This window comes from Canis lupus, chromosome 4, assembly GCF_048164855.1.
Source record: "Canis lupus baileyi chromosome 4, mCanLup2.hap1, whole genome shotgun sequence".
Lineage (NCBI taxonomy): Eukaryota > Metazoa > Chordata > Mammalia > Carnivora > Canidae > Canis > Canis lupus.
Genome location: NC_132841.1, coordinates 75,929,838 through 75,952,296, shown reverse-complemented (window position 1 = coordinate 75,952,296; position 22,459 = coordinate 75,929,838). Strand labels below are relative to the sequence as shown.

At 43.1% G+C, this 22,459-nt stretch overlaps 1 protein-coding gene across 1 annotated transcript in view; it reads right to left on the bottom strand.

Annotated features, from left to right (window-relative positions):
• Positions 1 to 22,459, bottom strand: part of MTMR12 (myotubularin related protein 12) — a 72,871-nt gene that overhangs the window by 36,132 nt on the left and 14,280 nt on the right. Inside the window, 4 exon segments of the mRNA XM_072824994.1 lie at positions 1,037 to 1,167; positions 1,879 to 1,951; positions 3,263 to 3,408; positions 5,980 to 6,040. Coding sequence (XP_072681095.1) covers positions 1,037 to 1,167; positions 1,879 to 1,951; positions 3,263 to 3,408; positions 5,980 to 6,040 — 411 coding nt within the window.

Sequence of the window (22,459 nt, the reverse complement as noted above, 5' to 3'; positions counted from 1 at the left end):
CAGTCTCATTCCTCAGAAACAAGGTGCTACAAAAACTTAAGTGCCATATGCAGATACTCTAAAAATCTGACACATCAGAGACATAGAGCTAATATCAGACAAGAATCAAGACACTTAAATATTCTGATCCACTTGTGGCCTTCAGGACCTTTTTCTAGAAGATCAGAAAAAGAAACCAATCCATTGTGCTTTTGGTTTAAAGTTTCCAAACAAAAGTTTGGACAGATGACTAAAATCATCATTTAAAATGAAGTTTCTGGCTTCTCAAGGACTTTCCCCTAACTACATCACTCTTTTCCTGCTCAGAAGAGATACCGGAGTCATGTTCATTATTCTAACTGAAGTACCACACTCTCTGAAAGAAAACCAAGGAGTTACCTGTAAGTGTGTTTAACTCAACTGTCACTAGAACAACAGATGACCTGGCCCCTGTTCAGGTTTTCCCGGATGGATTTAGTATGACCATGGCAAGTCTGAGACCTTCAATATCTGAGTAAGAAATCTGAGAAGTTACAGTGACCACTGTAACCAGTTCATCCAGTTATGTATTTTGACTTGCTGCAGCAATGAGATTTTTTTCCTTAGTGTCCAAAATCACAGGCCTCATTTGGTAACTTGGCTTTGCCTGTGGGCCACATGTACCTTTTCCTCCTCCCACATACTTCTACTACTTCCCAGATATGAACTCATCCATTTCAGGAGTTGGGGGTTTCTGCTACTACTGTTTGGAGAGACTGTCAGATGTGGGAGGAGAGGCTTGCCTCCTGACCTTGGTACCACCTCCCATCCTTCAGAGGTACCAGGAATAAAACCATCATGACCTGAAGGATTAAAGGTAGTATATGCCAACCTAATATGCAGGCTTGCTTCACCAAATTCTCTCTCAATTCTAATCAAAGCATATATGATTATAAAGCAATTTCAACTATAGAGAGTGAAATGCTCCCCCTCCACTTCCGTGCAATATAAGCAACAAATAAGAGCTAGTGGGGACACTGATGGGAAAGAAAACCTACAAATACATGCAACTAGTTACCCTTTTGACTTCCTCTTCTTTTGTGTACCTCAGACCAAAGTGGAACACTCGAAGGTCTTTGCAGTGGATGATGAGTTTTTCAGGGTATTTCTTCAATTGTCCAAAAAGAGGTTTCTTTTTCTCATCAAACACTATATATAGATAATGAAATCGGGAAGGGAAATCATGTTATAAGTCAAAAGTTAATGTTGAGGAAACAAGGTAGACTATTAACACCTCTCAAAAGTGAGAGAAAAGGTGCTGTCTTCTAAATGGCACTGTCAGCAGGGACCCCACCCTGGCTCTCTGACTCCAGAAGCTAAGATTATAAAAGATGGAAGGGGGTCACTAAGGACATGCTGTCAGGACAGTGGAACCTTAGGTTTATGGACAGAGGCTCTCCTGACACTTCCCTCCCTGCCACAAAGTTTGGACCACGCAGCACCTACTGGTGTCGAGACCATCATAAAAGGCTACTGAATAATTTCTAAAAAAGCCCTTACTGCAGAAAAAGAGAAGTGAAGCATAAAGAGGCTTGACCCTTAGCAGAAAAGACTCAGAATGTAGTGCAACAAACCTTTATCAGATTAGTCTTTGGAGTAAAACCTACACAGATAACACAGACAGCCACAAGTATGATCTAGCATATATGATGGCACTGCAGAATATTAGAACAGGTTCTAAATTCAAGTCCAAACTCCTCTAGCTAAGTGGTCCCAGATAAGCCACTTCACATCTCAATTTTATCATTCATACAACTGATTTAAACAAAATAAATATGTAAAGAAACTTTAGTAAACTGTAAAGGACCATATCATTATCATTTCAAAGGCTGGCAACACCCCAGAGGAAAAGATACTTACCTCCATAAATCTGATCAACGCAGTGGAGTGTGATGTCATTTTCTCCTATAACCTTATTCTTAAATTGGGCCTCCTAAAAGATTCAAAAGGAAACAACTGTGACTCCTTTCTATGCCCTATTAAACATTTATAGGCAGAACAAATCGCCATTTTCCAATTGCACATTAAGAAAAACAGAGATGGGGAGAAAGAAATGGGTGAAGGTGGTCAAAAGGTATAAACTGATGAACAAATCATGGGATGTAACATACAGCCTGGTGATTATAGTTAACAATACTGTATTATATACTTGAAAGTTGCTAAGAAAGATCTCATCATAAGGAAAACAAATTGGTAACTATATGACATAACAGATGTTAACTAAACTTATTCCAGTATTCATTATGCAATATATACACATGTATCAAATCATTATGTTATACTCCTTAAAATAATACATTATATGTTAATGATATCTTAAAAAAACTGGGGAAAAAATTGAGTGTACACTCTAAAAAACAAACAGGGAAATGGAGCCACATTCTCTAGGAAAGGGAAGATGAAGTGTGCAAGGAAAGCTGGTAAGCACTTTTTTCCAAACCCAGGCATGACTTGCCATTCCTGGGCTGGTCCCAGTGAACCAGCCCATGCCACACACAATCATTTTGAGAGGTTAAGATTTTCTCTACATAAATGCAAACTAGTGAATGACAGCTACATGAAGCCAGGCTTAGGAAGAAAACACTGAAAGATTCAAGTTTCTGTGAATGCTGTCCTTATGTGTACAGGACACGGAGCCAAGCCATGAGAGCGGATCCACGCTCAGAGAAGGCCACGCTCCAAGGCAGCAAGGATGGGCCGGGACAGCTGGGTTTGCATCAACATACAGCGCTCCCTGAGTGGTGCAGGCAGTCTTCTCCCTCGTCCCGCTGCCCATTCTCCGCAAGTCGAGATAAGTCTTACAAGGACACCGCTACTCAGGGCAAAGTAAACCCAAATTCAAGTGCTGCATTCAGCATCAGTTTCACAACTGAACTCAGTTCCTGAATTTGAGGGGCAGGAAACACAGGGAACTTGTATATTTGGGGAGATGTGATTCCAGTGAATGCTACCTACTGTGATGAAATACAGAAAAAAAAAAAAACAAAAAAGTTGACAGTGTCAACCTCTGAAGGCAGATGCAAGCCAGCGTGACTTGAGGCACTGGAGGAAATTTTAGAGTGGTCCTACCCTGAAGAGAGATCCCAAGGGATAGAGAACAATATAACAGTGAGGACTCCTGTCCTTTGTGTTTAATGTGTGTTGGGGGTGGGGAGGGAGATAGAGTAATGCAGAGCTGAGGAAAAAGATGATGGAGACACAACTGCACTGCTCCCCCCAACTCAGCCAAATACAGCTCGCACACACATCATTTATCCAACGCAGATTCATCATCGCCCAAGAAGGCAATCTTGAAGTCTGTGCACACAAGTTTCCCATAGATCCCACGCTGACAGGAATCCTCCTGGACATACTTCAGCACTGTACTGGCTTCACAAAGCAGCTGTTCACCTGATGGAAACCAAACAAGTCCTCATTAGAGTCCTCAGGGAATACACAGTATGCAAACACTAAAGGCTTCCCCAGCTCTATGCACGGTAAAGGCAAACACATGATATATGGCAGCCCTTCAGAACTCCACACTTGGCAGCACAGCAGGAGCTGCAAATGCAGGAACGAAGATGAAGCAGAGTAGAGACCACTGATAAGTAAAACCAAAATGGCTCAGCTACACCTCCACATAGCGCACTTCCTATCTTCTCACTGTGAATAAGGAACATTTCCAATACGTGGAAATGATCTCAGCGATGCTTGCAAGTGCAGACCTCAGTGTTCCTGTCACTTGGGCCCAAGCAGGCGTTCCACAGAAGTGATCCCCTAAATGAATGAAATGAGCAAGGCTCTAGAATATGGAGCTCCAGCCTGAGTTGTGGTGAGAGTGGACCATCATCTCTCACTCCGGAACTGCTAAGAGAAAGCAGGGTGGTTCCCAGCCACAGGGCTCATAGGCAGCTTCCTCACACAAGAGGTGCAGCAAGACACATGCACTCTGGCTCCACAGACAAGGATGGGAGGAAAAGGGAGGTCAGAGGTTTGTGGGAAAAAAATGGTTTCCTCTCTTTCTTAGTTGGAGGCTATTTCCTCTCAGTGTGTCACCTTTCCTGCTCCATCTGAGGTGCCCAGCCTACACGAGCAGCTCTATTTCCTGGAGTTAGAGGGGACTTCTTCTCTTTACAGTAGAGATGAGGATTTCAGGATAAGTAAGCATTCACTGCTCCCTGGAAGCAGAGAAGTTCATGAGGGCTGGACATTTGGATGAGAGCAGGAGATGGGTAGGGAAGAAATAAAAATCAAGTGCAAATGTTTTGTAACAAAAAAGAAAAAGAATTTTCTTCTCTTTCAACAGACAACTATCTCCCCTCAGAATCCCTCTGGATATTATCTTCAATGTCTTTCAATTTATTTTTGGACTCAAAATTCACTTGGTCTAACTTTAAAATGAAAATAAAGAAGAGTGTCAGACACTGAGACTATGAAGGGATGCCTCTCATGGTATATGTTTCCATCTCCCAAGGAGTTAATTACTCAGGAAATATGGGAGGTGGCTCAGTCACCAGGGCAGCTTCCAGAGGGACCACAGAGCTTAAAGAAAACAATGAATTGGGGCCTCATTAGGGTTTAAAATAGTTCCAGAAAAAGTGCCTCAACTAGTTCAAGATAGAAGATATGTGAACAAGACTTCCCGTGCTTTCAACTCCTAATGTGAAACAGCTTTTAATAGTGAGTATCTCCCTAAGCCCAAGCAAGCCATGTCAGTCCGTGGCCATGCACTGGCAACTAGAGACACCGGAACGCATTGGCTAATACAACATCCCGTGAGGCTCTGCAAGCTCGACGTGCTGCACCATAGCTATCAGCTCACATGTGCAGAGTCTTGAATCATGGGAGGCAGAAGCTGGAAAAGATCATGCTCTAGTCTGGGAAATGGAGGCTGCACATCTAGAAGAGTCCTCAGGTAATACAGAGAATGGGAGAAGGTAACACTAAAATGAAAGTTAGTTTCAGGATCTATGACCCAAGAAAAGGAAGGACAATGTGGTATATGAATTAAGGTTTAAGTCATTATTGTAAAACAAGCAAACAAACAAACAAAAAACAAAAAACCCTCTGAAACTTAGAAATATTTTTTTTTTAATTCCAGGATCCCAATATATTTACCAAAGGTGGATCAGTCAGTAACTTGTACATATTCATATTCTCTCAACAAACTGGAATAAGATAAAAAAAAAGTACCAAAATGAGACCTTTATTGGTTTAGGGAAATATACCTTAAAAAACTGACAAAAAAAGCTACTTGGATTAGAAAAAAGAAAATGGAAGAAGAACTGAATGCACAGCCCCCAGGAGAGCCCGCACACATTTAAGGGGATACAACCATCAAGTAGTTTCCGTTTCTGAATTCACAAATGATTAAAGCTTAACCTCAGGTACAGAGTCTCTCTTCCATCTCAAAAATAACTAACCAATTCAGACTCTTAGTGATGATGTCAGAATAAAGCCCCTGCAGGCTCAGGGTTAGTAAACCCCAAGGCTGCCTGGCACTTACACGCTCAGATATGTAAGCAGAGACCACAGGTGAGGCCACCCACCAAAGCTTGCCTGGGGAGGCCTAGGCAGCTGCGCTAGTCCAGGGCAGCTACACCTGGGCAGCAGGAAGAGCATGTGAGATGTAGGGCTCTGTGGGGGACCAGGATTTCCTGAGTGAGGACCAGAATACTGGATGCCTCCAGATACAGTGACCTGAAAAAGGCCTAATTTGCTTGTGAAAGAGGTGAATTTCCCAGGTTTATTTTCATCTGCTTGGGTGGAGAGGAAAACAAGAAAAATTCTTGGCAGATGCTGTAATACTCAGACCGGGTATATAGTGATTTAACTAAAGATCTTGATATTTTTGTCCAACTCACGCTGTTATAAGCTTTCTGGATGAAAACAAAGGAGTTTATATATAGCAATACTAGGGATGACATCATATATCACTGGCTTTGAGTTGCACATGAGGTCTGAAGCTAACACGACCGTTACCTGGCAACAAGTGAAGAGTTACTTCCTTCTCTGTTACTTCCTTCTCGTTTGCATGAATTTCCTAAAAGAGAAGAACAAATGGTAATATTTTTCTGTTTAAGGACTCAACATGAATAACAAAGTCGTCTTTCAGAATACACACTAAAACATATACCCTCAGGATTTTTTTGACAAGCTACTTTTTAAAAATATATTTTTAGGGACACCTAGGTGGCTCAGTGGTTGAGCATCTGCCTTTGGCTCAGGGTGTGATCCCAGGATCCTGGGATCGAGTCCCACATGGGCTCCTGCGAGAAGCCTGCTTCTCCCTCTGCCCATGTCTCTGCCTCTCTCTGTCTCTCATGAATAAATAAATAAAATCTTTAAAAAATGTATTTTAACTAAAGGAAGACAGAGAATTCCAGAAAATTAGTTCAATGTACTAAATTATTTAGGATTGACAACTATTAGTTGTCCCCAGTGGAGGGACCGGGAGGGGACAACTCCCTTCCTAAAAGAACAAATGTCACAGAAAGTAAGGCAGCTCCAATACAGAGTCAGAAAGGGAATGAGAGACATTCCACAGCATGACTGCTCTCTTCCTCCAGTGAGAATCAAGATAAAAAACAAATAATGATTATGTGTTCTTGAGAGAAAATGGACATATGTAAAGGGCTTGAAGAGAAGAAAAGGAAAATATGAATGCGTCAAGCAAGTCAGTACTGACCCTTCTACTCTGTAACATACCAAGACTCAGGGAAGACAGAGGGCAACACTCCAAATTACCTAAAACCACAAGGCGGTGCAATGGGATACAATCACTTCTAATAAGGAATCAAGGCCAGGTTCTATGTCACTTGTTTCTTTTTTTTGGGGGGGGGGGGTTAAAAGATTTTATTTACTTATTCATGAGAGACTGAGAGAGAGGCAGAGACACAGGCAGATGGAGAAGCAGGCTCCATGCAAGAAGCCTGATATGGGACTCGATCTCAGGACCCCGGGATCACGCCCTGTTTATTGGGTATTCAAAGATAATTAGCAGTCCTTAATGAACTAATAGAACAAAGCAAAGGTCGTAAATGGATGTTAACATAACAAAGAGTTTGGTGGGTCTCCTAAGGCAATCCACCACACCATCTATTAAGTAGTTTTGCCAAAATATCTATCCCCAAGTGGCCTGAGTTTCTTTTCTTTTTTTAAAGATTTTGTTATTTGACAGAGAGAGAAAGCCAGAGAGCACAAGCAGGGGGGAAGGCAGAGGGAGAGGGAGAAGCAGGCTCCCTGCTCAGAAGGAAACCTGATGTGGGGCTCCATCCCAAGACTCTGGGATGATGACCCGAGCCAAAGAAGGCAGATGCTTAACCAACCAAACCACTCAAGTACCCTGTCAGCCTGAGTTTCTATGTCAATCTACTAATTTATAAGAAACACTGGGACAGAAAACCATGTTAAATGACACCATGGAGATGCAACCAGTCAAATCTTAACTGTGGAAAATTTTTACAACACAACCAGCTTTGTTAACAAAATCAGAATGAATGAGTTTTGTTTTTGTTCTTTGGCCTGAGGCTCTGGGTGGTAGGAGTTCCCTGAAGTTGGGAATTCAGGCTGGAATGTGGCATTAAAAGAAACCTGGGCACAGCTGAAGAAGAAGAAGCAGCAGCCTATCTGGAAGAAGCTAGACAGCCTATCTTGAGGATGAAGAAGAAAATCAGAGCTATTTCAGAGAATCCATTTTTTTAAAAGATTTTATTTATTTGAGATAGCGTGAGCACGAGGAGGGGGAGGGGCAGAGGGACAAGCAAACTCCCCAGTGAGTGCAAAGGAGCCCCACATGGGGCTGGAGCCCAGGACCCAGGGATCATGACGTGAGCCAGGGTCAGACATTTAACGGACTGAGCCACCCAGGTGTCCCTCAGAGAACCGATTTTAAGTATGGTGTATTTTAGAGATGTTTAATGTTCACATTCCCAAAAGATGCCAATAAACTAAGTCCTGAAGAGGCAGTGCTTCTTAGATTTGGGGAGTGTCATATCATCCGGGGATCCTGTTACCTCTACGCATAGGCACTTTTCACAAGTGTAAGAAAATCAAAGTGCTAGGGATGCAGCTGGGCCCCTGGTTTTGCAAAAAGCTCCCCAGATGATTCTGATGCATTGCACTAGGTTGTCCATCTTGCATATAGAAATGCTACGAGTGTTTTGGTAATTTACAAATTCTCATGGAGTTTTCATCATCTGTCATTGGCACAGAACTAAATTAAAGCACAATTATTTTTGACAGGTCTGTCATATTTCTCACAGGAAAAAGCAAAACTAGTCATTAAGTTCAATCAGCTGTCAGAAAACTAGTGATCATCTTGACTAGTGCTTGAAATTCAGTTCAAACACTGCAGCCAGGGGCACCTGGGTAGCTCAGTAGTTAAGCGTCTGCTGTCCCCCGGGGTCATGATCCTGGGGTCCTGGGATCAAGCCCCACATCAGGCTCTCTGCCTAGCAGGGAGCCTGCTTCTCCTTCCCCCTCTCCGTGCCACTCCCCCTGCTTGTGCTCTCTGTCAAATAAATAAATAAAATCATTAGAACAGCCAGCTTGGAGAGGACAACCCCACTGTTATGTCTGCAGAAGTAGCCTCTTCTGATGATAAAGAATTTATACTACTTAAAACTACCTACATGAATTTTTGAAATGGTTGGTGGAATTCTCTCTTTGCATTCCATAAAGAAAACAAGCAGGAGGCACTTCTAGGGTTCTGTCCTACTGAAAACTTTCTTTCCCCATACAACTGTTCTCTGCTCCCCTATGTTCCTGGAGTGAACCATGGCCTCCCCATCAAATGTCTGGGAAACAGACAGCAGCCCCTCAAAGAGCTAATTATTTTACGTCCCGAATTAATCTGGCTGAAGGTCTAAAAGAAGTTAATCAAGCTGGCTGCTTAAACTATACCTTTGTAGACCTGGTCACACAGATCTGGTAAAGCAGAGAAAGCTGTTCTGCCGAGAATAAAAACCATGAAAAGGTTATGTGAGATAAAAGCCCCCTCCTCCAGACACACAAACAACCATGGCCTACACTCTCACGGCTTCCCAGGCTTTACTGAGGCCCAACCACATCTTTGGCCCACAGTTCCGTGAATTACACCTGCATCCCTCCAATAAATCCTTGTTTGCCTACATTAGGCATACAGTGGTTTCTGATTGTCACAAGGGAATTGACTTAGGTCTATTATGTTCAAAATAGAGAAACTGTAAATGACTAGAATCACATATTCAACATGTCAATGTACAATATAGCCACAGCTATAGGATTACAACCAACATCACAGCTACTACCTCACAAGTAAGACTGGCAGCAAGGAGTCAGATGCCAGAACTAGCATCTACTGCAAGTGTGTAGGTTTTAGAAGGACTGAGAACACATGAGGCCTCCAAACCACAAAGCAACATAGGATTTTGCCATCATTCAGCTGATTAGCCTTGTCATTTCTAAACTAAGTCATATATGTATTTGTATATACATACATATTTTAAGCAAAGGATGCTGGCTTCTAAAGGTAATTGAGGTTTGTTCATGGAAACAAAAGATTTATAAGAACACAAAGGTAATTATTTTTTTTAAAGATTTTATTTATTTTTTCATGTGAGAGAGAGAGAGAGAGAGACAGGTAGAGGGAGAAGCAGGCTCCATGAAGGGAGCCTGATGTGGTACTCGATCCCAGGACTCCAGGATCATGCCATGGGCCAAAGGCAGATGCTAAACCAGTGAGCCACCCAGAGATCCCCAACACAAAGGTAATTTAAATGAATTCCACCAAGTGCTAGGTGAACAGGCACCTGTGGTCCAGGAGGAGAACAGACAACACCAGCACTCTTGTACTACCACAGTACAACATGATGGATGCTATAAATAAGGGTACAGATGTGGAACTCCTGGAGCATAAAAGAGGGGCCTAACTCCCCCAAAAGAGGGAGGAGAAGGGAGACTGTTCAAACAAGTGCTTCTACGCAAGTGGCTCTGAAGGAATGTGCAGTTCAAGGGATGGTCAAGCAGAGAGAGGAGGTGCAAAGACACAGAAGCAAGTAATTTCGTAATAGGTGTGAAAGAGGGCAGGGTGAGTGCTGGGCCTTAGGCCATTTAAGGAGCTTGGGCTTTATTCTGTGGGTAGTGGGGAGCACATGCAGGATTTCAAGCAGGGCAGTGAATTAAGCATATAGATTTTACTATCTCTGATACAGGTCTTCCAGGAAAAAGCACAGGACTAAATAGGAACCTGGGTAGGTTCTAGCCTACAAAGATATCAGAGGGGTCTTGGACAAGTTTCCAGGCCTCAATGTCCCCATCTAAAAGAATGGACTTAAGAGCCATATTGCCTGCCTTTTGAGATAATGCACAAGAGATCCATACAAGGTCAAAATCATGACCGTGAGGTGAGCCTGAGCATTTGTGTCTGGAAAGGAAGCAGGGTCCTTGACAGCTTTCCCTCACTAGAAACAGAAAAGAAAGCTTCCTCCTACAGACCCACTCTCTCCGTTCCAGAACACTGTCAGGACAAGCAACTGAATTCTTGGAGGGATGAATATCAATCTACCAGAACATTTCCTGCAGACCTTTTCCCACCCACCATCTTCTTTGCCAAAAGCTTAGTACACATCTTTCACTTTCAAAATATTGACTCCTCTTCTTCCCTAGAATAATGTTAAATACATTTGGATGGTGGCAACAAGTTCCTGACCAATAATTGATCTGATAGATAAGAGAGGAAACACACAAAGCAGCTAAGTCACTCAGAAGCCACATACTTTTTTTTACTATGAAGCATGTAGGAATTTCAGCGCTGGAGGAGGATGACAGAAACACCACCAAGATTCCTTGCAGAGCTCAACTTTCTACTAAAACTGCCACTACTCCTCATACTGCCCTCGGTGCTCACACCACAAAAGTAGAGGTCAGAAAAACAGTAAGTTCACTCTGCCACTGAAAAGCCAGCATCCAAGAAAAATCATCAAATGCATGTGAGTCCCTGCCTCAAATGGCACTAAAGAATTACAACAAGACTATATTCATCCACAACACAGGTTGTATAGCAATCTCATCTACTTTAACCACTGCCAAAAATCATGAAAACAAAAAGGATATGCCCAAGTTTGTGCACAGTGGTCAAAGCCCTCCACAATCTGTCAGGCTCAGTTTTCACTTCAACTGCACACTTTAACTATAATAATAGCCAATATTTATTAAGCTTCTATTATGTGCCAAGTAAGTGCTCTGTCAGTATCTCATTTTTTTTTTAAGATTTTTATTTATTTATTCATGAGAGACACAGAGAGAGTGAGAAGCAGAGACACAGGCAGAGGGAGAAGCAGGCTCCATGCAGGGAGCCCGATGGGGAACTCGATCCCGGGTCTCCAGGGTCATGCCCTGGGCTGAAGGCAGATGCTCCACCGCTGAGCCACCCAGGCGTCCCATGTCGGTATCTCATTAATCCGTACGACCACTCTACCACTGGTATTCTCTCCCTTTTAAAGATGAAGAAATTGAGGCTTAAAAAGGTTTGGGAACTTTCCTTTTTAGAGGAAATAAGTCACTAACCAGGGTACAACCCAAGCCCCAACGAGCTCCAGAGCTCACATTCTTCACTGCTAAGTACTAGTTGTCACATATGTGGTCCCTGGTTTCCTACTAGAAAAGGGAAATGGCGGGATCCCTGGGTGGCGCAGCGGTTTGGCGCCTGCCTTTGGCCCAGGGCGCGATCCTGGAGACCCGGGATCGAATCCCACATCGGGCTCCCTGCATGGAGCCTGCTTCTCCCTCTGCCTATGTCTCTGCCTCTCTCTCTCTCTCTGTGTGACTATCATGAATAAATAAATAAAATCTTTAAAAAAAGAAAAGGGAAATGGCTGTGATATCCACTGCTCGTAGTTTCCTAATAGTCTCCTATTACAGAATTGATTAGGACAAACTAAAATAATTCCCTTAAGAAAACTGCACTTCACTGTACGAGGATTTGCCACATACAGGACAAAAGCACGTGAAAGCTAAAGTCAGCTAACACTCCTGAGAATCTGCTGAGAGGCTGAAAAGCAAACTGCTTTTCATTCCATTGGTTCTCAAAAAGTAAATTCTCTAGTTTCTTACCAAGTTCACATCCAAGGTGCTCATCTCAAAACTGTGACAGACGTAGGGCATCTCAGGAAAGGCAGAAAATGGGCCCTGCCAGAAGGCTGCTGACCTTGAAAAGATGGGGGGAGCTGTGGAGGGTGTTCCTACAATGAAGCTCTCATAGGCCAGAAGGCTTACAAATGCCAAAATGCTTCATATCAACCCTTCAGTGTTTATGAGGGCTTTGAGTCAAAAACTAAAGTTTTATTCTCAGTTTAATTTCATCTAGCCAGAAAGGCAAATTCCAAGAGCCAAGTTCCTAAAGGTTCCAAAACAATTTCTTTCAATCGCATTTGGCATCAAAGTGCTACAAAGACACAACGCAGACATTTTATTTCCTTAAAGTTGCTCTACCACTCTCAAATGGACATTTAATACATGTTTTCCCTGCTAAAACAGAAAATGTGAGGGAGGAAAATGTATTTGCATCCCCATATTAGGTGGGAATCTATGTGCATCTTAGGATGAAATTTACCCTTTTTACAGCAGAAAGCTGTATTTTTTTTAAATTATTTATTTGAGAGAGAGAGAAAGAGCATGAGCATGAGAGAGAGCACAGCACCAACAGGAGGGAAGGAGGGTTAGAGGGAGAAGCAGACTGCCCGCTGAGCAGGGAGCCTGATGCTGGACTTGATCCCAGGGCCCTGCGATCATGACCTCAGCCAAGGGCAGACAACATTTAACCCACTGAGCCACCCAAGTGCCCAGAAAGCTGTATTTTTAATACAGCAGAATACTAATAAATTTTGTTTTCCCCCTTGTTTCTCCAAACTTCTCTCAGTGCATGCCCTAACATCAGAAAGACTATAGATCTGGGGCCACAGTTCAAATCCAGCTCTGCTACCTACATGACCTTGGGTGTGTCATTTCATCTGAGTTTTGATTTGCTTCTATGTACACGGAAACAATACTACCTAATAAGAGGCTTTAAGTAAAATGTATGCAAATGCCTGGCACACAGTTCAGTAAATGGGAGTTATCACTGTTGGACACGACAGTATCTGTGTTTCTTGATTTCTTTCATTTCCCCTCCTTTCCTCTGATGAGTAGAGTTCAAAAATACTACGTAAGAGTTACAATTATTCCAGATTCTGTCACACAAGTTAAAATAATTTCTACTTCTCTCTCAGTCCTGTTTCCCACAATAAAGTAATTTAATCTATTCTCATTTCTTTTCTGCAGATCAGAAACTCCCAGTTAGCAACACCCAAGTTGGCCCTAATTCTGTAAGACAGAGTATAGAGGAATACCTGAAGCAAAGGAAAAAGAAATGGCATTTTTCTATTAATAGGATTTGTGTTCTAAAAGCCCACAATGACTTAGATATGGTCATTTTGTGTCTCGTCTTCTGCAATACAAAATACTCTAAAAAAAAAAAAAAAAACACAAAATACTCTGAACCCACTACAAGACCCAGAGAGTAAACTAAAGGCTCCCTTAAGAGAACACCACATCCGAGGAAGGGACTGCTTGGGTATACCGTACAAAAAGTAAAGCTTTCTTGACTGATTCTACTGAAAGTTGGTAGCACACCGAGAATAAACCTATATAAGCACTTAAGCAGTGGAATTTAAGGAGCCACACTGTAGGCAAACATCACTACTAGTATCTAACCCTTCTCTGCTTAATACTTCAAAATAATTATAAATATACATTATCCAATTCTTTTTTTTTTTAAGATTTTATTTATTTATTCATAAGAGACACAGAGAGAAAGAGAGGCAGAGACACAGGCAGAGGGAGAAGCAGGTTCCATGCAGGGAGCCTGATGTGGGACTCGATCCCAGGTCTCCAGGATCACACCCTGGGCTGAAGGCAGGTGCTAAACCGCTGAGCCACCTGGGCTACCCACATTATCCAATTCTTACAAATCGTAAAAAAATAAGTACCGTGAGGTGCCATCAAATACTCCTTCCTAAATCAAAACAGACACCAGTCCTAAGAACAGAAATAGCCTAAAGGACACCAATAAATCAGTGTATACAAAGAGAATCATTAAAAAGAAAAAAAAAAATCCCTCAAGGGGAACCTGGCTGACTCAATCAGAAGAGCATGCAACTTTTGATCTCAGGGTTGTGAGTTCTAACCCCACATTGGGTATAAAGATTACTTAAAATATAAACTTTGAAAAAAAACCCTCCCTTCAAAAAAATTGAATTTTTTTTTTTTTTTTTTTTACTTTGGGAAGCTATCTGTTTGGGTGGTGGGGAGGAGTCAGGAAAGAGAATGGAGTCCCACTGGCTATGTCGTATTGCTCCTTCACTTCTGTATTTCACAATAGTGTTCTGAACTGCACAGAAAAAAAAAAAAAAGGGATCCCTGGGTGGCGCAGAGGTTTAGCGCCTGCCTTTGGCCCAGGGCGCGATCCTGGAGTCCTGGGATCGAATCCCACATCAGGCTCCCGGTGCATGGAGCCTGCTTCTCCCTCTGCCTGTGTCTCTGCCTCTCTCTCTCTCTCTCTCTGTGTGTGTGACTATCATAAATAAATAAAATTAAAAAAAAAAAAAAAACCTGACAAACATGGAGATAATATCTCAATGCATCTGAGTAAGAGAAAAGAGTTATAACATCCGTTGCTTGTTGATTCTGGGCTAAGAAACACAGTCGAATGGAAGAGAGGGGAAGCAGTTCCCAACAAGCATACAGGAGCACCCACATCTGGGTGTGCTGAGTCTGGACATGGACAGACAACCCTAAAGTGGGTTACAAGACACGATGAAATTCCCACACATACATCCTACTCCTGATCATGCTGCATTCTGAGTGTGGATAAGCTGTTGTCTTCATGGGAAAATTTGTTGGATGAGTGATTAAAGGCTGTCCAACTTGATCTTTACAATCAGGCAAGTAAATACAATCTCTTCCCTATCAACACTATGAATTACTAAATCATGACTCAGGGGTCACTTGTGGACTGCAGAAATCACAAATGTCCACTCTGTAAATGCCAAAGGGGGTACTTATAAGGACCAGCCCTTACTGAGGTTGAGAGGTGAATAAATATATGATAAATATATGTATTTTTTAGGTGGGAAGAGAGACAGAGGGAGTAGGAGAGAGAGAATCATAGGAAGTCTCCATGCACAGGGCTCAATCTCACAACCCGGAGATCATGACCCAAGTCGAAACCAACAGTCCAAACACTTAACTGACTGAGCCACCCAAGTGCCCCATGATAAATATTTGAGTTGTTTATGCCAGGCATTGTTTAAAGCGTTTGATACTTATTAACTCATTTAATCCTTATAGCAAGCCTTTGAAGTGGGGTTATTATACACACTGTTATCTCCATTTTGCAGACGAGGACACGGAACTAGTACATGTGGAGGTGCAAGTCCAACACGGTAGCTGGCTCAGTCTGTGTCCTTAGAGGATGCCATACTGCCATTCACGTGGAACGATGGAAAAACACGACAAAATGATCGGTGAATGTATCTGCTAGACCCACCTGAAACCAAGTCCAACCAAGAATCATAGAAAGTGCCTATAGAAACCTCAAAGAGTATTGTAGACATGCAAAAGAAGGCCAAAGGGGAAAAACCGAAAACCACCTCCTCCACAGGAGTAAAGGCCGGCTGCGTGGGGAAGAACCTTGGGGCTTCTTCAACACCAGCTGAGTCACCTCTTGTGACTTACTTCTCTGGGTCCACAAAGGCAGAAGTCTCTGATTTGTCACCCCAACAAACCCTCAAGGGTTCAATGGGAATTCTCTGCTTCACAACACTCTAGAAAAGGCTCCAACCACAATTAACACTGCTACGTACTGCCTGGACAATCCCGTGCTTCCCTTCAGGAGCATGTAGCCTAGAAGCCAACCTAAGAGTCTCCCTTTATACCTTCTCTGTCAGCCTCAGTATCCAATCTACTACCAAATTCCATCAATATTACCTGTTCAGTGTCTCTAGAATCCTCTATCTCCACCAGCATCACCTAGTTCAAGATACCATCTCATGTGAAGGTGGTCTTTCCAGCTGGTCTACTTGTATCTGTCCACTTTCTGATCCATGCTCCACACCAAAGCAGCAGTGATCCTTTCAGCGCAGTTTGCTCTGCATTATTGGTGGGATGAAGACAGTGCCTTGATGTGGTCTACGAGGCCCTGTGCAGCTTGGCCCCTACCTACTTGTCCACCCTGGTTTCCTACCTTTCCTCTTCCTTAGTCTGCATGTTGGCCATACTGCTCTTCTCTCAGCCTTTCATACCTGCCACCTTCCTTCCCATCCAGAGGTGTTCCCACAGGATGCTCCTCCTACAGAATGCTCCTCTCCTCCTCTGTGAATTCTGTGTATCCGTCAGCTTTCAGGACAAGGGCCATTTCTGGTACAGGTTCTCACAGCCCCACGTATCTCTCTCCCTCCTAGCCCTATCATCACAGTTGCAATTTCACATTTGTTTATATAATCATTTAAGTCTATCTAGCCACCAATCTAAACTCTCTGAGGGCAGGTCCTTGATCACCATATATCCCCAGAATCCAATACAGACCTTGTACATGGTATATGTTCAAAAGGTTTTCTTGACTAATTTAATTAGTAACGAATAAGTAGTGAGAGGTTTTAAAACCACTTGACCAGGGACCAGAGAAACATATGGCTTAAGATACAATACCTAGGCTTGGGCCATTACTAATGGATGGCATCACCAAATGCTCTAACCATATTGTAAAGTACTGGAGAAAGAGTGCATTCCATTAAAGACTGTCATGCATGTGGTATTAATCCAGAAAGACTAGAAATTGTGAAGCCTGTCCAGCAGGAGCGCAACAGCCGTGGATGGGGCTGGTGTCATCCCAGGATCTTACCGCCAATTCAACTCGTGTCTAGTGACAGCTGCCTCTGTGCTTCCTGAAATTGCCACCTGGTTTCAGAGAGGGACCTGGACTTCCTCTTAACCCTTTACTCCTTCTGTCCCACTATCCTTCAACTCTGATGCTTCCTGCCCAGCTGCCTAATCAGCAAATGGTGCCAATCTTACTTCTGGATCTATGAAACATGGGATAGAAGTCCTTACTGAACTGGGTGGTTTTTTTTTTAATATTTTACTTATTTATTCATGAGAGACATAGAGAGAGAGGCAGAGACAGGCAGAGGGAGAAGCAGGCTCCATGCAGGGAGCCTGACATGGGACTCAATCCCAGGTTTCCAGGATCACACCCTGGGCTGCAGGCGGCACTAAACCGCTGCGCCACCAGGGCTACCCTGAACTGGGTGTTATACTATATGTTGGCAAGTTGGATTTAAATAAAGTATTAAAAAAAATTAGTGAAATCTGAAAAAAAAAAAAAGTCCTTACTGACCCAATTAACTATCTTGGTTCAATGTGTAGGGAAAAAAGGTAGAAAAGTATGGGTCTTTAATAATCACACAGACTGTTTTTCCTAGTTATACTGACAGACTTTTCTCAAACTCTGCAAGATTCCTGAGAACGAACTCATTTGAAAATTATGCAAATTTTCAACAAATGTGGCAGTAAAATGGACCAAATGCTTTGTGCAGCACCTCTTGCTACTCCGAGTGTGGACATTTTGTGCCATGACAGCACAGAAGAATGCACAGACGGCTGCCAGCAGTCTCAGCATGTCCACATTTTCAAAACTAGGGTATCCCAGTGGCCTGAATTCAGTCAGAACAGTGGCTGAGCAGAAATAGAGAACAGTCCAGCCACAGTGCTAGGATGGGATTTGGGGTTTTTTGTTTGTTTTGTTAATTCCTTATCATTTGCTCCAATGTTTTGGCTACTCTTTTTGTTTGTTTTAATTTAAAAAGAGGATAAGGGCATGAATAGCAAGTCTTCCCCTTTCCGCACTGTCCACCCCACAGATCAAAAGGAACTGCATCTGTTCCTGTTCCGACTGCAAAGATCAACCATCCCCAGGACCTAGGACCCAGGACCTGCAGCTGCCACTCTCCCCACATCATCTGAAAATCCTGCCCCATGCTGAGCCAGAAGCACTCCTATGCCAGCAATCTATGCCAGACAAGATGTGAGAACTGCCGCTCATTCTTCCGGAAGCTTATGGCCCAACAGAGACATGCTGGAACCCATATCATAGAGCTGGCAAGGCATGAAAAAGTTGTCCTTGTGATCTCTCCTCAGAACTAGATTTCTTAGTGGCCCAAAGTACAGGGCTCCAATGAGCCTGAGGAGCGAAACCAGCACGTCAACACTCGGGCTCTGCGTCTGGTTACTCAGAGCTGCAAGGTGACCCATCTCTGATATATACCAATTCATTTCAACAAACAGCTCCCGAGCATCCTCAATACCAAAGTGCTGAGGATAAAAAGATAAATAAGAATTGACTTCTGCCCTCACTAACTTCAGACAGACAAATAAGTTATAACTGGAACACTGGATGAACAATGCAATAAGTACCAGAAGCTGACAAGATTGTATAAAGACCACATCATTTCATGTAATCCTCACAACTCTGTTAACAGCTATTACTGTTCTCATTCTACAGATGAGGAAAACGAGGTGGACAAAGGTTATGTGAAGTGGGACTTGAGCCTCAGTTTACCTGATCAGAATTGTATTCCTGCCAACCACATCCTTCTCCAGGACTCTGACTCCTGCCCTTTCACATAGTCTTTTACTGACTGAACAATCACTCCTAATGCACCTGCTATATTCAAGCACAAGAACCCCAGAAAGAACACAACACACTGCCTCTACCTCTCTGGAGCACACAGGGGTCGACCACAGTACAAGCCGTAATAAAGATGTGTGTAAGGTGCTGCGCTTGGAGGACAGGCCGCAGGCCTGATGGGAGCACGGCATCTAATCACATTCAGACAGGGTCAGAGAAGACGGCTGCCCTCAGGAAGTGTCATTTATACTGACACCTAAAAATTAGAAATTAGTTACAGGCCTGGCTGCTCTTCCACAAGTCTCTTCTTTTGGCAGGGTCCTCTTTCCTCCTCACAAGGCCTGTGTTCCCTGGTTGAGTATGCCCACTCACGATGCCCTGACCACAGCCACACGGCCACCAATGGCCCGTCAATCCACTGTCCACACGGTTCAAGACCTCTGCGAAGCTCTCTGATCCACCCCCTCTCCTGTATTGCAACAATCTCTTACCTTGTCTGCCTTCCTAACCAGTGACACAAACTGGGGGCTGAGGCTGTACCCGTATATTTTTTTTAACTTTCATTTTTGTATTTAAATTCAATTAATTAACATATGGTGTATTATTGGTTTCTGAGGTAGAGGTCAGTGATTCATCAGGTGCAAATAACACCCAGTGCTCATTACATCATGTGCTCTCCTTAACGCCCATCACGAAGTTTCTCTGTCCTCTACCCTCCTCCCCTCCAGCGACCCTCAATTTGTTTCCTTTGATTAAGAATTTCTCACAGTTTGGGGCAGCCTGGGGGTGCTCAGTGGTTTAGTACCACCTTCGGCCCAGGGCCTGATCCTGGAGACCCGGGATCGAGTCCCAGGTCAAGCTCCCTGCATGGAGCCTGCTTCTCTCTCTGCCGCTCTCGTTCTCGTTCTCTCATTAATAAATAGAATCTAAAAAAAAAAAAAAAAAAAGAATCTCTCACAGTTTGTCTCCTTCTATGAATTCACCTTGTTTCATTTTCCTTCCCTTCCCCTGTGCTCCTCTGTTTTGTATTTTTTAGCCTCAGATAGTAAACTGTCAGAAGTCTACTGAAAGAATGCATAAAAGAAAAACCTAAAAAGAAGACAAATAATTCTTGATCCTGGTAATATTCTTTCATCCGAAGCATAGTTCTTAAGAGATTTTTTAAAAAGAGCTCTATTAAAAATGACTACCTAGGGATGCCTGGGTGGCTCAGCGGTTTATCACCTGCCTTCTGCTCAGGGCATGATCTTGGAGTCCCGGGATTGAGTCCCACGTTGGGCTCCCTGCAGGGAGCCTGCTTCTCCCTCTATGTCTCTGTGTCTCTCACGAATAAATAAATAAAATCTTTAAAAAATAAATAAATAGGGATCCCTGGGTGGCGCAGCGGTTTAGCGCCTGCCTTTGGCCCGGGGCGTGATCCTGGAGACCCAGGATCGAATCCCACGTCGGGCTCCCGGTGCATGGAGCCTGCTTCTCCCTCTGCCTATGTCTCTGCTTCTCTCTCTCTCTGTGTGACTATCATAAATAAATAAAAATTTAAAAAAATTTTAAAAAAAAGTAAAAAATAAATAAATAAAATAAAAATGACTACCTAAGTATATGATTAGTGCCAGTATTACTGAACTCTTGTCACACGTCTCACTGGCTTTCTGAAACATATTCTGGTCCCATCAGTGGGGCAGGTGCATATTCAAAGCCAGACTTTTAAATCTGAAGGTCTGTCACTGAAGATATAGGCTAGAAGTTAAATTAATCTATCCACAGTCCAGTTCTAGGAGCTGGAAATCAAGGCGGGATTTGTTTCCTGGAGCTGATTCCCAGGGCTGTTGGTTCTCTGCTCCTGGCCAGAGGGCTTCAATCACTCTGGAGCCAGCCTGACTAGAGGCTTACTCCTGGCTAAAACACAGGTAACAGCTTTCCTGCTAACCACAGATCAACTCTACTAACTATACACTGTCTTTGGCATACAAACAACAATTACTCTGAAAGAAAACAGAAGCCAGGGAAGCAGACATGCAGTAAGAGGCAAACTGACAATCTCTGTCTGGACTCAGAGTAACAGACGACAGATTGAGCCATTCCCGTATCTGGTCTTGAGGATCCTGCTATTTACTCGCCATGCAAATCAGTTCTCAGCCTTAATAAGTGTTCATTGCATATGGCTAGTTGGGAACTCTCAAAAACATTTCAGACTAAGCATCTATTATCCACAAAAATATAGGCCTAACTTAAACACATAAATATATAATCTGCCGGAGGTTTTACTACGTTCACTTTCACAGGTCCCCTGTAATTTATCTTGACAGTGATTCTGTAAAGTATTCTCACCCCTACTCTATAGATAAGGCCCATGAAGCTCCAAAAGGTTAAATCATGTGACTGGGGGCAGTCCCAGTGGCTCAGCGGTTTAGCGCTGCCTACAGGGTTTAGCGCTGCCTACAGCCCGGGGCGTGATCCTGGAGACCCAGGATCGAGTCCCACGTCAGGCTCCCTGCATGGAGCCTGCTTCTCCCTTTCCCTGTGTCTCTGCCCCTCTCTCTCTCTCCTCTCTGTGTATTCTCATGAATAAATAAATAAAATCTTTAAAAAAATAATAATAATCATGTGACTGGGCTCATACAGCTAAACAGGTGATGAAGCCAGAACTTGTTCTCAGGAATTCCAACACCTAAGAAAGCTTAAAACAAAAATTTAGTACTTTTGGTTTTTACTTTGTTTTTGTAAAAGTTGTACTAAGACATAATAAATTCAGGGACACCTTGTCTGGCTTAGTAGGTAAAGCATGTGATTCTTGATCTCAAGGTTGTGAGTTGAAACCCCACATTGGGCATTGGGCTTACTTAACAACAACAAACTCCAGAAAGACAAATTTATACACCCCACAATTCATGTATTTTTTTTTAAAGATTTTATTTATTTATTCATGAGAGACAGAGACAGAGAGAGAGAGAGAGAGGCAGAGACACAGGCAGAGGGAGAAGCAGGCTCCATGCAGGGAGCCTGACGTGGGACTCGATCCTGGGTCTCCAGGATCACACCCTGAGCTGCAGGCGGCACTAAACCGCTGCGCCACCAGGGCTGCCCCTATTTATTTAAGATTTTTATTTATTTATTCATGAGAGACCCAGGGAGGCAGAGACATAGGCAGAAGGAGAAGCAGACTCCTTGAGGGGAGCCCGATGTGGGACTTGATCCTGGTACTCCGGGGCCACGCCCTAAGCCAAAGGCAGACACTCAACTGTTGAGCCACCCAGGCGCCCCTATAATTCACCTATTTAAAAGTGCACAATTCAATGGTGTTTAGTATATTCAGAGTTGTACAACTATAATCACAACCATTTTAGAATATTTTCAGCACACCTAAAAAGAACATGGTACCCACTAGCATTCATCCCCTCCATTCTCCCTGCCACCAACCCTCCAAGCCCACTCCTAGCCCTAGGTAACTAACTGCCAATCTTAAACTTCTGTCCTATTACAAAATAATGCCATCAAGTATCCTCTCAAATGTAACAAGTGTTCAGGACAGGGAAACAGGAAACAGCCTCCAACAGTGTATCATCCTAACAGCTAAGAAAAAAAAATACTTATGCATGTGCCTATTTTAAGTTCTTTCACATTTAGACCGCTTTTCCCCCTTATCTCAGTTTTTTTTTAAGGAAGAAAGTACTCACAAAGACTCAAATTAAATCCCTCACTCTGGTTTGACAGCTCATCATTTATTGAATGGCAGTGAAAGTATTACTCATTTAGGCTTCT